Below are 19,085 nucleotides of genomic sequence, written 5' to 3'. Positions count from 1 at the left end.
CTGAATACTGAATTCAACAACTTTAGATCTTGAACTCCCTCCTCCATCCCCACCCCCTTTCCATTTCTTCTCCCTCCTTTTTGTTTTTTCCAATAATTTATATAGATTTTTCTTTTCCCACCTATTTCCTTATTTTTAAATCTATACCTTTTATGACCTTTTAGTCTTATTTCAACCCACCCCCACTAGAGCTGTATCTTGCGTGTCCTGCCATCCATTCTTAATTAGCACATTATTTTAGATAATATCACCACCTTCAACACCTCTTTGTTCTTTTGTCTGTGACATCTTTTGATTATCTGTTCCTATCACTGCTTGCTTATCCCTACAACCACCCCCCTCAACTTCTCTCACCCAACCCCCACACCTTAAACCAGCTTATATTTCACCCCTCTCCTATTTTTACTTAGTTCTGTTGAAGGGTCATGAGGACTCGAAACGTCAACTTTGTTCTTCTCTGCCGATGCTGCCAGACCTGCTGAGTTTTTCCAGGTAATTCTGTTTTTGTTTTGGATTTCCAGCATCCGCAGTTTTTTGTTTTTAACATGAAGCTTCCCCTCTAAATTTGCATTAAAGGCACCAGTCTATGTTTTCATTTTAACCCTAATTATAACTTGTTAAAAATAAATGGATGGACATCAGTGTTATATAATCCCAGTTGAAAAAGCTAGGCCACTGTGCCTCTGCCATTCAGATCAGGATTGCCCTATGTCTGTTCAGGAGTTAGGTAATCTCAACCAAGTAAGTGTTACCTCAGTAGCCCCAGGTTAGAAAAAGAGAAATCAACCAACTCTGCTGCAAGAACATGTATGTCAGAGAGGGCAGGATTAGGCTCGGCTATAAAGTCCTCCTTAATCAAGTAGCTCAGTACTATTCCCTGTCAACACTTGCACATAAATAATGACCGCAAGGAACACCCAATGCGACAGAATTGTATTCCAGCAGGGGAATCAACCCCTATGGGAATATCATTTACTTACCTGTTGCACACCACAACTTGTGAAACATTTCACAGTATGAAAAGTTATCAGATGGTATTTAAACAAGGAAGTTAAAAAAAAAGTATAGAGGACCATGAAAATTGACAATTAGCATTCTGTAGTGTTCTGATGAAAAATGAGGGTCTGCATCATATAGGATAGTTCCACAGTAAGCCTGAATAAATTTAACTTAAGTTACAATTAGGGAATGAAATATAAAACTCTAAATCTCTTTTATATATGAACATATGAATTAGGAGCAGCAGTAGGTCACTCGGCCCCTCAAGCCTGTTCCGCCATTCAATGAGGTTATGGCTGATCTGATTTTACCTCATATCCCTGCCTACCCCAGTAACCTTTCACTCCCTTGCTTGTCAAGAATCTATCCACCTCTGCCTTAAAGATATTCAAGGCCCTGCCTCAACCACATTTTGAGGAAGAGAATTCCAAAGTCTCAATCAACCGTCTCAGGGAAACAAATTTTCCTCATCTCTGTCCTAAATGGGAGACCTTTTATTCTGAAGCAGTATCATCTCGTAGTTTTGTGTTTGTGTAATTGCAACATCTATGATTTGTCACCCCTGTTTTTCCCAACCTTACTAAAACACTTGCTTTCATTTTGAGTTGCATCCAAAACATTAAGCCTTCTTTTCACTTTGCTGATGTTGGGCATTTCTGGCATTTACATTTTAATTTTCTCTTCCTTCATCCAATAATTTATCTGTGTTCACACTTGATTTTTTTTTCAAGCCAGAAGAAAACGAAGGTAAAACACTCTGACATCAAGGTGAATAGGAGTGATTAATATGGAAAAAAAAAGCAATTTCAGAAACACACTGATTCAAGCAGTTCTGCTTGTGGCTCAGTGAGTGATGAGCTAGGAACACCATCCATCTATGGGCAAATAAATCTCCACGATTTATTCGCAGAACATCAGGCAGATGTCCAACTGTCAAAGCCCTAAGTTAAGTTCGTGTGATTCTGACTTCATCTGAAAAATTTGTGTGTAATTTGGGATCCTTCTAAAACGTAGATGTAAGCACAAGGTCAGGATATTGTGGAGACATGCGCTCGTTTTATCAAAAGATTAATCAAACAAAGGCTGGGGCAATTCACTTTAAGCCAACAGCTTATGAAGATAATTAATGGGAAAAGAGATCAAAGATTCCATGACTGCTGGTGGTATGTACACTGTTAGGAGATCCACTCTAAGGAGGCACCATATTAATATCACCAGCAAAACTCTTTTAAAGGTCACGTCTGACAAAATCACTTCAGCCATAAGACCACCCATTATTTAAAAGGCTCAACACATTTAACTCAAAGCTCTCTGCTCTTCTGACGCAAGTACACACTATTTCTGAGTATTCAAGAACAATCTCCCATATCAGTTGATTCTGGGAAATTGTGACTGGTTTGTCAAATAATCTGATAATGGAATGAAAAGTGGTACAGGCACAGCGCAGAATGGTCGGAGGAAGATTATGGCCTGAATCTTCTGGTTGGCGTGCAGGGGCGGACCCCACTCACTGACGCAAAAAAAGACGTGCGGTGTCGTTGGGCATGTGTCCTGACGTCACTGCACGTCATTCCAATCTTCAGTTCAGCAGGTGCGCACCGGAGCAGGCTGCGTGCCCACCGAACTGTCAAAGGTCTGTTAAGGCCATTTAAATAGCAACTGAAATCATCAACAGGGCTGCCTGTCCAACCTTAAGGTTAGTGGGCTGGCGAAGAGCCCAGGCAGCCTTCACATTTTTCATGGAACCTCTTACACGGGCGGGATGAGGTTTCATGAAGGGTTTATAAGTTTAATTAAAAATTTTAAAATTCATTGACATGTCCCAGCTCATGTGACACCGTCACACGAGGGGACATGTGTGAATAACTTTTTTTATTCTTTACTTCAAGTTTTCATAATCAAAGTAATATCCCTGAGCCAGCTCCGTGCCTCAGGGAGATTTCTGCACTCTTTCACGCTTGTGCGCAAAGAGCGCAGGCCCCGACTCTCCCTCCTCCCCCCACCCGCACAGGGAGCACTGAGCGCCTCCAGGTGCACATCACGCTGGGTGGGCCAATTATAGCCCGCCCACATAAAATGGCAGCACACAGCCAATCGCGGGTGGCGATCAGATGCATGCCTGCCCGCGCCAGCTCCCACCCAGCCCGCATGACGGGGCGAAAATTCTCCCCTATGAGTTTTCTGATCCCAGTTTTGTCATTGAGGCAATGCCTGCAATTCCCTACAGTGAAGAAAATAAAACAGGAGGGTCCTAAGTCAATCCTGGAAACATCCAGCTGGCAGGTGCAGAGTAGTAATATAGAGCATACATGCATGTTTCCTACAGATAGTGGATTGTGGATTGTGTAGATTGTGGATAGCAAGCCCCAGAAATGGCAAGTGAATGCAGCAATTCAGTAAGGCTTCCTTGGTAGCACCTCCTAAGCCTGCTCTTTTAGCACTACGCTGAGGTGTAATGGAACTTGAAGCGACTTCTTTCTGACTCAACGACAACATTAACTGAGCCAAGCTGATTCATAGCTTGCAGGCAAACATGTGCCTCGACACAGTAGAGAAAGATCATTTCACTGTGAGGACCATTCTTTAACTTTATTCATATTGTGAGTGACTTTTAAGCAATATTATCAATAGGAAGAAAGCTGCTGCTTTCGTTTTCTTGAGCCATGGAATGAGCTGTCAAATGGACGCTTATCTTACTTTTATCAGAACAAATAAGGTTATGAGACTACGCGAGAAAAAGCAATTTGTTTCAAGTGGTGCTGTCTTGTACCCTAAAGCCCCTGGAGAGCACGTTTTTTTCTTAAAAGGTTGCTCCACACATTTTAAACACTGCTGGCTGCACGTCCCTGAAGGTTGATATGTGCAATAGTGAATGATCATGTTTCTATCAATGAATCACGTTCTACCTTGATCACATTACGTATAGACATGGTTACGCTTCAGGTATGTAGGAAAGCCCAGCTGGAGTTCTCACAGCTTACCTGCACGCGAAAGTATGTCTCTGACAGGGTACCAAAAATGCCAATCCGCTTCCAGTTGTTATTTTTTTAAACAGATTATGAAATAAATTGACAGGTTTATAGTTCATGCATTACTAAAAAGCCTACCAAAAGATATCTCTGTTGAAGAATGTGACTCCTTAACTATTATTTTGCATTTGGCTCATTTAAGTATAAATGCAACAATGAAAATTATAAAAGTAAACTGCATCTATTATGACACAGCTGATGGTAAATGCTGAGCTGTTTAAATCCCAGAGGGAAACTTGAAAGAACTGTCATAACCCATTTTGCAATTTGTATGTTTCAAGATGCAGGCTTTGAATTCAGTAGTAATACCGAGTCTCAAGAGGTTTTTATAAAACTAAATTAATCATTTATTAATACAAGGAAGATTGTAAACACATACATATGCCTGCAAAATTATTACTATAATAACTACAAAAATCCCATCATTAATCCGACTCCTAGTTACATCTCCATTAAAGCAACAGTAAAACACATAAGGGAGGATTTTTCCCTCATCAGGGGGGCTCTGCGGGGGCAGAAGGAGGTAGTCGGGAAGCCAACTGTCACCTGCGATCGGGGCCAGACCACGATTCCACATTGGCATGCCAAATAAGGCCCGTCCAGTGTGAGTTGCGCATGGCAGCACTCAGCACTACCTGTGTTGGGGGGGAGGAGGGCGAGTACAAGTTCGCACATGCATGTGAGTGCATGCTGGAAAAGCTCCCTAAGGCACAGAGCTATCTCAGGGAAATGAAGAGTTTAAAACGTTAAAAATAGAGATTTAAAAAATGTTATAAAACATATCCCCTCATGTGACTCTGTCACATGAGCAGGGACATATTATAAATGAAATCTTAAAATTTTAAAACCATAAGGTTGGACGGGCAGCAAAACATTTCTTTCAATTATAACTTTAATGGCCTTAATAGGCCTGATAATTGTCGGCGGGTGCGCGGCCCACTCCGACGCAGACCCATCGACTGAAATATGTGCAAGTATGCGACGACGTTGGGACACTCGCCCGACCTCATCGCGTGTTATTTTACGCTCGGTCGGCTCGGGCGCGGACCTACCCGATGAGCTAAAAATTCTGGCCATAGATTTAAACAGGCCCCTGGCAAAGCATAGTCTGGACAGTTGCATTCAAAATGAGTTTCTTTCAGCTCTGGGTCCTTGCCGACAGCAGCTTGAGGCTTACAGGCTGGAGGCTTTAGATCTTAGAATCCCTCTCTTTCTACCAACAGCCTTCTCTTCTTTTATACATATCTTCCTCTTTGAATGCAAATTTTCATATTAGCACTAAGGGCAGAATTTTGCCCTTGGATGGCGTGCGGGCCCCACCGGCTCAGCGGCAGGCGGACAGCCAACCCCCACCACTGAAACAGGGCCCGCCGCCACTTTGAGTGGGTGGGCCAATTAAGGCTATGCCTTTCCTGTGCGGTGGTGGGGGGTGGGAGGGGGGTGGAGGGAATCCCCATCTGCCAATGTGCGCTCTTTCACGCATGCACGCAAAAGAGCGCACTGCTCCCTGAGGCAAAGTCCTGTCTCAGGGAGTTTACTGACAGGTAAGAAAAGTGTAAAAATAGATAAATATTGAAATTATTAACATGTCCCCCTCATGTGACAATGTCACACGAGATGGGACATGTTAATAATAAACACATAAAATCTATCAAATGTTTAAAAAACGGACATGAAACTTCATCCCGCCAGTGGATGAAGTTTCATGAATAATCTGGAGCCCGCTGGGGCCCCTGGCCTGCCCGCCAGCCTTAAGCTTGGACAGGCAGGTCTTTAATTATCTTAATGAGCCTGTCAATGGCCTCAATTGGCCATTGACAGGTCGGCGGGCTGATTTCGCTGTCCACCCGCCTTCCTAAAAATTTAAAGAGACCAGGATGACGTTGGGGATTCCTCCCGTCATCCTGCATCATTTTCCCCTCAGCGAGCGGGCCCCGCCCCAAATCGCAGAGGGGAAAATCCTGGCCTATGTCTTTTGAACTTTACCTCTTCTAATAATACGACCCTTTCATAATACCCACTTTATTGGTAATCCTTGGGGAAAATAAACAAACATACTGTTTCTGAGACAGAAACAGAATTACCTGGAAAAACTCAGCAGGTCTGGCAGCATCGGCGGAGAAGAAAAGAGTTGACGTTTCGAGTCCTCATGACCCTTCAACAAGGGTCATGAGGACTCGAAATGTCAACTCTTTTCTTCTCCGCCAATGCTGCCAGACCTGCTGAGTTTTTCCAGGTAATTCTGTTCTTGTTTTGGCTTTCCAGCATCCGCAGTTTTTTGTTTTTACACTGTTTCTGAGATTCACCTGGTTAGGTGTAATATTGCACACCCTCTCTTTGAATCCAAGCTTGTTTAAAGAAAAAATGCAGATTTCCCCCATGTTTATCTGTTTAACATTTCAAACCTACTTCTCTTCTATACATCAAAGCCTCTAGACTAGCTGGTTTTAATCTAATTAAGACATACACACATACACACACCTAGACACAGACACCACTAAGCTCCATTTTAAAATAATTTCCAATAACATTATAGGCATTATTATATCTTCCTGACACATCCAATTACTAATTTTGTTCAGCTTTTTATCCGCTATTGGTTTAAACAAACACTTGGACTATCTAGACCAGTGGGTAGAATGTAGCCTTTCCTCTCTGGGACCCAAGTTCAAACTCTGGCTTGGATGTAATGAAATACTCTTCAGTGGCCTAGATGGATGCAACTGCAACAACAGTCAAGAAGCACGATACCAACCAGGACAATGCAGCCCACTTGACAGGCACCTTATCTGCTATCCTCAATAGCTACACCCTCTAGACCAGTGTACTGTGTCTGCAATGCGTGCAATCTTCAGGATGCACTGCAGCAATTTGCCAAGGCTTCTTGACAGCAGTTTGAGAACTCAAACTCCATCATAAAGGAGGACAGGGCCACTCAATGCATGGGAATACCATCAACTCCAAGTTCCCCTCCAAGTCACTCACCATGTTGACTTTGTCATATATTGTGTCCCTTCACATACAGAACCTGGAAACCCTCACAACGGCATTATGGAAGCACCTTCCTCACACAGCCTACAGTAGTTCAAGAAGAGGACCCTTGACCACTGTCTCGCCATGGGCAATAAATGCCATCTTGCCAGCAATACCTACATCCCAAATAAGATTTCTTTCATTCTTCTTTTGATGGGATGTGGTCACCGCTGGCAAGGCCACCATTTGTTGCCTACCCTGCATTGCCCTTGAACTGAGTTGCTTACAAGGCCATTTCAGAAGGCAGTTAAGAGTCAACCCATTGCTGTGGGACTGGAATTACATCTAGATCAGATCGGTTAAGGACATTAATGAGCCAGATGGGATTTTACAGCAATCAATGATAGTTTCATGGTCACAATTAGTGAGATTAGCTTTCAATTCCAGATTTTGCTGGATTAATAAAGTCCCAGCATTTGATCAGTTCCCATAGTGACAAGCCTCACCCCTGATGTGTTGTAATTCCCTCAGTTGAGAGTGCGTTCTTTCGTGCCCATAATGCACTCATCTCCCTGAGGCTAAGTGTTGCGGCAGGGAGATCGGCGCCAAATTTAAAAATGCTAAAAATAGAAAAATAAAACTTCCCTGACATGTCCCCTCATCTGACACTATCACATGAGTTGGGACATGTCCATCACTTTTAGTTAAACTTTTATTAAATTTTTAAAAACCTACATGAAACCTCATCCCTCCCTTGGGTGAGGTTTCATGCTTTCTCTGAAGCCTGCCAGACTCCCGGCCTGCCCGCCAACCTTAAGGTTAGGCAGGCAGGTCCATTAATGAAGTTAATGAGTTTGTCAATTGTCTCAATTGGCCATTGACAGGTCGGCGGGCACACAGCTGATTCAGCTGAGCCCCCACTGACCTGAAAATTGAAATGACGCGGGGTGACGTCGGGGGTTGCACCCGACGTCATCCCGCGTCATTTTACGCGTCGGCAAGTGGGCCCCGCCCCCCCACTCAGGAAATCCTGCCCCTTGTATTTGAAGGCAGTACCACACAGCCCTAGGATAGAAAGTCTTAAACTTGGCTTGTATACTCTCATAATAATGCAATCAGTCACTGTTCATTCAAAGGCTGCTTCTATGGCCTTCATATTAAACCACCCCAAACAATGGTTGGAGATGGTGAGGTGGAGGGGTTAACCCTTAAATATAGGGAACACGTCCCCATCATGCTGCATACTTGCCCAATGTCTTTTTTGTTAATGGCAGTGGGTATCGTGAAAAATAATCACCAACGCCTCCAGTTAATTGACTTGAGTTGGGATGTACCTCATAATATTATTTGACAAGATGAATGATCAGGTTATTAAATGAAAGAACAGTGCAATTAGTGATGCAATTTCATTGTATTGCCAAACTGGTGCTTCAAAGTCACATGAATATTGGACTTTAATCAATATGATGATTACAATGTTGAATTGCATTACAGAGTTGGTGCCGTATTAGATAATATGGTGCAGTCTATAGGGTAATGTAATTTTTGGAACAGATGGCCATTGGCTATTGCAGGACACCTGCCAGCATGGAAACTTGCAATTGTGGTAATAAAAGCCCCTATAATTGAACTAAGTAACATTCAGATAGAGTTTCATGACAAAAAACAATGTCATGTTTTAAACTGTCAATTCTACAACACCGTCAGAGCCTCATTTGCGCTCTCTATCAACTATAACTGTGAAGAAGAGCATTTGTTCATAATAATTATATCACGGATCAACAACCTCAAGTACAATGACTTTATTGCACAATGGGCATCTGCATTAAGTGATCATCTGCCTTTATTCTTCTTAGATTCATGAGGATTGCTGTTTTTTCAAAGAACTGCGTGTGCTTAATGCGGTCTTACTTTATTGCCAACATGAAGTCAGTACAAGCTAAGCAAATGGCTCTATTTTAAACATCAGCAATAAAATTGTGCTATTCAAGACTGTAAAGCTGATACAGTCGTTTAGACTGTGAAACTTGTAAAATAAAATCTGGATGACTGCTGGACAGCATCTGCAGACAGATTGAAGAGCTGCAAGATTCTTGTTCTGGTCAACTGAACTAGGAGTGGATTAAGAACAATGTAGTCGCTGGGCTGCAATAATCAATATGTTTTTTTTGATGAGGACTTGAAAGTAATCGGTCTTTAAAACAAAATCAATCACTAGGAAGTATTATTTTCAAGTTAAATCTGTTTCATTTTGATGATTCGTTTTATTTTGTCAATTTTGTTCTCTCTGGAGCTGACGATATGGCTCCTGCTTGTTGTTTCATATCATATTCAAGTGGTTATTCTTCAAATGTCATTTTAGATGGTATGGGTTGACAGGAATCACAACCAAACTTGAAACTTACTTCAGTCAGTACCCTCACACATGTTCTTTCCAGTTGTCATTCTCTGGATGGTGACCAGGATTTGTACATAACCTGGTTTGTACATAATCTGGATTTGTACATAACCTAGATTTGTACATAATCTGTGCTGATTTTTCAAAGAGCCCTGACTCATTTGTAACTCTGGTTCAGGTAAAAATAATTATGAAGTTCAATTGAATGAAGGTTATTTTTTATTCCAAAAACTGTTGTCAGCGTGGGCAGTGACTGCCCATTTGCTCCATGTCAATATGTCACATAACATTCACACCACTAGATTAATGGCTATAACACTATAACTGCTAAACTACCACAAACTATTTTGCAGTTTATTCTTTAATGGAAATTCTCCAATAAGATTACACTATTACAATATTTTCTGCTATCCCTCCACTTTAATTCTCATTTCACTGCCTTTCTATCCTATTTTTCACACAAAGTTTCTTGGAGAAAGAAAGATCCTGGAATGTTACCAAAACTATGGATGAGCCATTTCCAAAGATTGATTCCTGACAGAATCCTAAGTGTTGCTGTTAATGGGAAAGATAAAACAATTCTCTCTTATACTTCAGACAGAACTAGAAAGATGTCATGTTCGAGAGCTACTTGTACTTAGATTTGACACATTAATTAGACAACCGTATCATGTGTCTGCAGGTGTAGTAAATAATGAATAAATTCAACATTTTTTAAAAACCACTCTGAAATCTGTAGTCAGTCCTTCAGAAAGCCTTGTTCTATTTGTCAGTGCAAAAGACCAGATTGAAGCTTTTGCAACTGTCTTCAGCCAGATGTGCCTAGTGGATAATAGGAACATAGGAGTTGGGAGCAGGAATAAGTAATTTGGCCCTTTGTGCCTACTCCACTGTTCAATAAGATCATGGCTGATCTAGTTGTGGTCTCAACTCCACTTTCCTGTCTGTCCCCACAACCCTGACTCTCTTGTCTATCAAAAGTCCAACTCAGCCTTGAATAAATTCAATAACCCAGCCTCAATGATCTATCTTGGCCACTTCTTGAGGTCACGACCATCATGAGATGACAGCCTTCAAATAATTTGATTTACTTCGTATAATAAGGAAGGGTTGAAGGCACTGGATACACCAAAGAATATGAGCCCTGGCATCATCTTGCTATAGTACTGGAAATATGTGTTCTAGGGCTAGCCACAATCTTTTGCTGTTTCAGTGCAGTCACAACACTGGCACCTATCCAATAATGTGGAAAATTGCCAAGGTATGTCCTGTCCACAGAAAGTGGGATGAATCCAATCTGACTATTTTCCACTCAATCAGTCTACACTCTGTCATCAACAAAGATGGTGAAATCAAATGGCACTTAGTAACAATCTGCCTTCCACCAGGTCCACTCTGCTCCAGATTACATTACAGCCAGGGACAAAGGAGCTGAATTTCAGAGGTGAACATGACTGTCCTGAACACCAAGGAGCCCTAGCAAATTGAAGATAATGGAAATCAGGGGGAAAACTATCCAGTGGTTGGACTCATACTTATCACAAAGGAAGATGGCTGTTGTTGTTGGAGACCAATCATCTCAGCCCTAAGACAATGCTGCTAGAGTTCCTGAGGGTAGCATCCTAGTGCAGCCATCTTCAGCTGCTTCAACAATGACCTTCCTTCCAAAATAAGATAAGTAGAGATGTAACTGATGATTGCACAGTGTTCAGCACCATTAACAACTCCTCAGATGCTGAAGCAGTCCACGTCTGCACGCAGCAAGACCTTTACAATATTTAGGCTTGGCTGATAAGTGGCAAGTAACATTGGTTCTGCCAATGATCATCTCCAACCAGGGAGAATCTAATTATCTTCCCTTGGCATTCAACGGCATTACCATCACTAATACCCCCACCATCAACATCCTAGGAGTTACCATTGACTAGGAACTTAACTGGAACAGCCATATAGATACTGTGGCTACAAGAGCAAGTCAGGGGCTGGGAATTCTGCAACAAATAACTCACCTCCTGACTTCTCAAAGTCTGCCTACCATTTACAAGGCACTAGTCAAGAGTGTGATGGAATACTCCCCACTTGCCAGAATGAGTGCAGCTCCAACAACAGTCAAGAAGCTCAACACCATCCAAGGCAAGGCAGCCCGTTTGATCGGTAACATATCTATTACTGTAAATATTCACTTCCTCTAACACCAGCTCACAGCCACGCCAATGTGCACTAGCTACAAGGTGCAGAAACTCACCAAGACTCTTTCAACAACACCTTCCAAACCTCGTCTCTACCATCTAGGAGAACAAGGGCAGCAGAAATATGGGAACACCACCACCTACATGTTCCCCTACAAGTCACACACCATCCTGACTCTGAAAAAATTGTCATTCCTTCACAATTACTGGGTCAAAATTCTGGAATTCCCTCCCTAACAACACTCTGAGTGTACTACCACCACCATGTGGATGCCAGTGGTTCAGGAAGGAGGCTCTCCACCACTCAAGGGTAATAAGGAATGGGTAATAAATGCTGGCCTAGCCAATAATTTCCGTATTCCAAGAATTTTTTTTTTTAAAACTGTCTCGGGGAGTGACTGGTTGGTTTTCAATCTTCCTGCAGGCAGACTGAGGTTCTAACATCAAACAAATCTACAATATGAAATTTTCACTCGTTCTGTATATCTGAAGTGCAACCATGCACCAGAAATGAAAATGTGAATAAGCTCAACAAGCCGCATCCATCGTTGAGTCCAGAGGGTGGTCAACAGGCATTAACATATCCTATCATTTGCCCATCTTTCTTTTCTCTTCCCTTCCCATATTTTTGTCTATCATATTTTTGCTTTCCTCTTCGCTGTCTGCCTAGCTGTATGATATTAGAGAGGTGGTCCAATCACAGCTTGCACATAGGAGTTAAAAGCCTGCCATTAAGTTTTAATAGAGGATTTTCATTATCACAGTGGATTTTGAGGTAGCTCTGCCTCCAGAGTTTTCTTGCTTTTCAGGAAGGGAAAGCAAGGAAAGTGCATGGGATTACAAGAATAAAGTGAAATCATAATCCTGAAATGAGGGGCAACATCACGATTTCAAAGCCGATTCTCTGGTTGAATGGGGAAGAGTGAGTTGGCCTGCAGACAGGTTCAGGCTATTTGAATGATCAAATGTCTGGCACTAATTGAAATGGTTGTCCTTTATGCCAGTCATAGACTTGTACATTTCTACCTATTTTAGCTCAGTAGATTTAGACTAAAGACTGAAAACTGTAAAAGATTGAAACAAAAGATAAATTATTGATAGGCCACGAATCTGTCCTTTTGATATGTATGTGAACACGGCATTTGGCTCATTTGTTGAGAGAAAACAAACCAAAGTAGAATTAAATTCTACATCACGTTAAAGGAAAATCTGCAGGCACACTTATTGCAGAGGGATTATAATCCAATAAAAACATAAAATATAAGATGTCAACAGTAAGTATAAAATGCTATATTTCCACAAGTTTGAATAAAGTGTGAGCGTTCTTTTTTCATCAACCAGCGATAGTTTATAATGTAGCATTCTCCCTCTGATTTCTGGGCAACCCTTGACATGGCTCAGTTAAAACAAAACTACTTGGCACAGACTCCACCCTATAATCAGAGGAAGAACATTAAGTACGAGTGTTCTCAACGTATAATCCAGCCACAAATAAAGTTAATGATTTTACAAAACAACATGGCATGCTTGGGCTGTGTTTTTGACTTGTGGATGGGGTATGGAGGAGGAGGGGAGTCAAAGGCACCATACCCCACATTAAACCATGACTATGAATATTGTTTTTGGATAAAATAACCACCCTGGCATTGGTTTTCACCACCTATGACCTGATAGGCAATGAAAATCAAGTGCAAGAGTACCCTATCCAAAAAACAAAGTCACAAAGAAACCATTTTCATTTTACTGATTTAATGCCAAAATAAAGCTGCTTTTACAAAATTCATCAAATCAGATGGCAATACACAGGTTATTGTATAGATATACTTTGAAATCAATTTTCAAAAAGATTCATCTTATTCCACTCATCATTTGACATCCAACTTTGATTTTTTTCTTGCAATGTAAGTGTTTACAACTAACACTGATTTGCAAGTATCTAGTCAGAATGCTCACAATGAACAATCTTGTACAGTGCAAACTTATTTGAGGAATCAAACCCTTACCTGCATAAAGATTTGGGTCGATGTAATCGTCCAGTTTCTTATAATGAATGACGTAGTCTGCTATCTTGGTTCCTATTACAGGTTGGGCATCTTGCCATTCCAAGCCTATCATGGTACTTGATGGTTCTACACTTGTTGAGAGCCTCAACCTTTGTTATAAAAGAAACAGAGATATGTGTTACAAGAGGAAAGGACTTTGGGCTGAAAGTTTAATTCCTTGAGACTCCACTTCCTAGAATGCAAAGCAGCAGTTTTCACTTATTGCATAACAACAGCATTTCTATAGATCTGCTGCTTGGGTGCACAATTTCTCCATTTCTGTCACCATATCTCACTCCTCCCTGCATCTCCACTATGCTAAAACAGAGGCTTATTGCACTGTCTCATATGCTAAACCACTCTTTTCCAACAACTCACCTTATCCTCCACTGGGCTTTCAGAACCGAACCTTGACATCGCCTAGCCATTACTTTTTTATTGCCTTATCTTCTCCCTTATCTTTTTTTAGCCTTGGTAAAGTTCTATATTAAGGTTCATCAGTATAGGATTTGTAAAAAAAAAGGATTTCTTTTAGATAAAACAAAATCCAGTTCAAGGACTGTACACCATGATGATACCTGTACAACTTCCCAACATCCCCAGCATGGTACATAACTACTATTGTCACACATTCCCCATAAAATATAGGTATGTACATTATGCCTAGATGCTTGTTTTTAGTGGATCACTGATAACTTACAGCTTAAGGGAAGAGATCTTCATCAATTGCAATGTAACTGAAACATTGACCATCTCAGGCCAAATTTACATGCACTCCAGTCCACTAAGACAAAAAAAGGAAAAAAGGGGTACTTAAAGGCACAGAGACTTTCAGCCATGTGAACAAAACAAAATCTGTATGTTTAAAGTTAAAAATAACACAGTACTTAACCAGCCAGTCACTTCTATAAGCTATAATATATGAATTATCTTACATCTGCATGCAGCCATTGTTTACTGTCATGAAGGTACAATAATTTTCATAATGTTTTTCTGGTTTATTGTAAAGTAGGTTTATGGGGGTAAGTATAGTTAGGTCTGTCTGTGTGTGATTTAATTACATTTGGAGTCAAGTAGACTCATTTTGAATCATCAAAAGAAGCTAGGTGCTTGACATGCTAATGAGTAAACATGATGCTGGCTTAGCATGTAAGGTGTGAAGTGAATTTGCAGTTTTAGATAGATGAAGAGAGATTTGGATCAAAGGAATTTTAGTCTGTTTATAATTAGGCAGATAAGCAAGGCTAATGAATATGTTTATTTTTCTCAAAGGTTACTGCCAATAAATAGTAGCAACGAGAATGTTTTTATATCGCAAGGAAGATACAGTTTCAAAGACATATGAAACAATAAAAATTACATATTTAAAAAGAGGGAAACAATATAAAGGAGAATGAGGCTATGTGTCAGGAGAAGGCGTTGCGAGATCTAACTGAAGTGTGCAAAATAGCCTTAATGAAGTTCTCAATATTTGTGCATAAGTCTGCTGTCTACCAAAACTGAAGCTGGAGAAAAGTCATTTGGAATTCCACTGTTCAGGTATTGTGTGGATTGGTTGGATCTGTTTAAAATCTAAAATCTATTTTTGAACTATTGCCTTACAGGGGGTATAACTGGGAGTCAGGATAATTAGGAATTTTAGGAGTTATTATATCAGTAGTCATTTGTAGTTTTATGTATGTGCTTGAAATATTTTTTGTTAATTATTATTTTTTAATCTCTAAAAGTCTTGGCGGACTTATTACTTCTGAATTCAGTACACATATCTCGAAATAAATATAAATTGCAAAACTGTTGTGATAGCATGACCAAGTTTCCCTCGTGGATTTGGTCTGCCTAGCACACATCATCTGCCGCATCATAACATTACAAAACTATGCTTCTTGTTATCATATCTGTGTCACACTTTTATGTCAATTTATTGGTTTAGAGTCAGAGTTGGTGGATATAGTGCAGGGTTCTTTAGGAACATAGGAACAGGAGCAGGCCATTCTGGGCCTTGAGCCTTTGATAGAGTCACAACAGCACAAAGAGGAAGCCATTTGGCACACTGAGTCCATGTTGGCTCTCTTTAGAGTAATCCAGTCAATCCCACTCCCTGGTTCTATTACTGTAGCCCTGCAAGGTTATTTCCCTCAAGTAAATTTCCTTTTGAAATCATTGATCATCTCTGCTTCCACCACCCATGTAGGCAGTGAGTTCCAGGTTATTATCCCTTGCTGCATAATTCACCATTCAATAAGGTCACAGATGATCTTCAACTTTATTCCATATGCCCGCTTTGACCCGTATCCCTTAATACCTATGGCCAATCAAAATCCATCAGTATCAAATTTAAAATGAACAATTAATCTAGGATCAATTGCCAACTGTGAAAGGAAATTCCAAACATCTACCACCCTTTGTGTTAATACCTTTGGATAACTCCTTCATGATCCAGTGTCAACGAAGTCACAAGAAGCAATCTTAATCTGGTATTTGTTATTGTCCCAGAAGATGTACAAGAAGTGGAAGTCATCGCTTTCCTGGAGGGGCCATCTCCACAGGATAATAACATATAAGATGGTCTGGGACTCAGAAATATCCAAGCTCATGGACCTGGCTACTTTAAAAAGACTTAATACTAAAGCTGCTACATTTCCAAAACCAAGAAACTCAGGCTAGACAAGCATGACCCTAGAGTAAGAAATAAATTAAAGGTGAAATAAAGAGGAAAAATGGCCTGTTTAAACTGTGCTAGCAAATAAAGAGAAGGGGCTTCACTGGGATGGCTACAAGAGATACATAAGTAACACATAAACAGGCAAAAACAGAGGTGGAAAAGAGGCAATAAATGCTGACCCTGCCAGTAACAACCAGATTCCATGAATGAATTAGAAAAAAGATTTCTGAGGCAGTGACCATTGATTGACATGATGGAATCAATCGATAATGTGGGGTGACCACTAGATTGCAAACAGGTTATCATGATGTCCATATTTAAGAAGGATCATTTGTTTTATTTTCATTCCTAATAAAGTAATGGAATTGATTATCAAGAGTAAACAAGGAATATTTGTAGATCAGTAACCTAATTTACAGCAGTCAGCAAGGATAGCTGAAGAGCCTGCCTTCCTGACAAGCTCCCTCACCTTCCTTGAGGGAGTGAAAACAAAAATGGACTGTAGCAAATCCTATGATGTGGCATATCACAAAACCCTTTGATAAAGCTCACATTAAAAAAAAAAATATTCAACTCAAGCTAGAGAAAATGAAACCCCTTTAATGGAGAAGAAACTGGATATAGGGTAGGAAACAATAAATGGCCCAGGTCTTTTGAGGAGCAGTAATCATCTTTGGATTGCTGCTACACTCGAACGTATCCCTGACGTGACGTTGCTATGCATTTCTTGCCCGGTCTTCCAAGGCCGGCTTTACCAGAAATACAGAGCGCAGCATCCTTCAGGGTCAAAGTCAAAATGCAGCAGTGTCGAGAGGGAAGACAGGACACACCCTCTCTTTAAGGCACCAGCTGCCGAATGGTAAGTTTAAAGGCCCAATTTGAATGCTAGTGAATGGGTGAATGTTAGTGACTGGGTGAATGGGTGAGTGGATGAATGAGTGAATGGGTAGGGTGAATAGGTGGGTGGGGTAAGTGTTAGGTAGGTAGGTGGATGAGGTGGTAGCTGGCTAGACTGTCAGGTGGGTGAGGTGGTCGATAGGTAGGGTGACAGGAGTGTGAAGTGGTAGCTAGGAAGGGTAGCAGGTGTTTGCGATGGCAGGTAGGGAGGAAGGAAGGTGAATGGGGTGGTAGGTGGGTAGGGTATATGTTTCAGTAAGATGACTTCTCAATCCTCTAAACTCCAATGGATACAGGCCCAGCCTGTCCAATCATTCCTCATAACATAACCCCCACCACCCCAGGTATCAGTCCAGTGAAACTTCTCTGAAGTACTTATAATGCGTTTATATTCTTTCTTAAATAAGGGGTCCAAAAGTGTACACGATACTCCAGATGTGGTTTTACAACTGCAGCAAAACATCCCTACTTTTAATTTCCATTCCCCTTGCAATAAACAGCAACATCCCATTTTCCTTTTAATGTGTTTCTTTTGTACCTCTCGTATCCCAGTGAAGTCCCTTCTATTTTTTTCCCTTGCAGGGTTTGAACTGGCCATTTTTGCTCTTTATTTCACCTTTAATTTATTTCTTACTCTAGGGTCATGTTTGTTTAGTCTGAGTTTCTTGATTTTGGAAATGTAGCGGTCTCCTATTTAAGATGGAGATGAGAAGAAAGTTTTTCTCTCAGAAGGTTATGAATCTTTGGAACTCTCTTTCTCAGAGAGCAGTGGAGACAGTGTCATTGAATATTTTTAAGGTAGAGGCAAATAGATTGTTGACCAAAAAGAGGGTCAAAGGTTATTGGGGATAGGCAAATTGTGAAGTTTAGGCTGTGATCAGATCAGTCAGGATCTTAATGAATGGTGATGCAGATTCAAGGGGCCGAATGGCCTACTCCTTCTCCCAATTCATATGTTCATGTGCAAATAGTCTTCAGACGCTCTCTAGAATGGTGATGAAATAAAAGAGAAAGACAAAGGTGGTCCCTGGTTTTGACGATGGGGGAACATGAGTTATGACAAAAGACTGGAGAGGCTTTCAGGAGTTGATTAAGAGGTTATTTTAAAGATTATAGATTGCTAAGTATGCACTTGAATGAAATAAACCTGCAGGGCGACAGGGATGGAATGGGGGTGGGTGGTGGCACTGGCTGAATTGCTCTGCGGAGAGCCAGCATGGACTTGATGAGTCCGATGGCCTCCTTCTGTGTCATAAATGTCTTAAAGTATTCAGGGCTCCATTCAAGAAAATACTGTCGGCATTTGAACATCATGTTGAGACTTACAAAAAGAAGACATTTTATAATTACACTTGGCCTCTGTACCATAGTATATATATAAGGCCTTTAATCTAATAAATTGCCCCCAGGGTGCTTAACAGGAATGTTATAAAGCAAAATTTGGCACCGTGCCACTTAAGGCACTATATTAGGGTTAGAGCAGATGGCCAAAATCTTGGGAAAGAGGTAGGTTTTAAGGAGCATCTTAAAGGAAGAAAGAGAGGCAGAGAGGTGGTGAGGTTTAAGGAGAGTACTCTAGAGCTTAGGGTCTTGGAAACTGAAGGCAAGGCCACCAATGCTGGAGTCCTATTAAAATTGAAGTGCTCAAAAGGCCAGAATTAGATTAGTATGGATATCTTGGAGGGTTGTGGAGCTGAAAAAGACAGAAATACAGGAGCGTGAGACCATGGACAGATTTGCAAGGAAAAATGAACATTTTAAAATGGAGACATTGCTTAGCCAGGAGCCAGTATAGGCCAGCGAGCTGAGGTTGATGGGTGAATGGGAGCCATAGGGTGAGATTTTAACTGATTCAAAACCCATCCACTTGCATAGAGTTAAAATTGGGCCTACATA

General features: G+C 41.0%; 1 protein-coding gene across 3 annotated transcripts in view; it reads right to left on the bottom strand.

The window, feature by feature from the left end:
• Positions 1-19,085, bottom strand: part of LOC121280872 (astrotactin-2-like) — a 1,734,361-nt gene that overhangs the window by 474,356 nt on the left and 1,240,920 nt on the right. For all 3 annotated transcript variants that reach the window (XM_041193192.1, XM_041193193.1, XM_041193194.1), the window contains one exon: positions 13,592-13,740. In XM_041193192.1, coding sequence (XP_041049126.1) covers positions 13,592-13,740 — 149 coding nt within the window. The remainder of the gene's footprint in view (positions 1-13,591; positions 13,741-19,085) is intronic.

This window comes from Carcharodon carcharias, chromosome 8 (genome assembly GCF_017639515.1).
Source record: "Carcharodon carcharias isolate sCarCar2 chromosome 8, sCarCar2.pri, whole genome shotgun sequence".
Classification (NCBI taxonomy): domain Eukaryota; kingdom Metazoa; phylum Chordata; class Chondrichthyes; order Lamniformes; family Lamnidae; genus Carcharodon; species Carcharodon carcharias.
This window is presented reverse-complemented; position numbering and strand designations above follow the sequence as displayed.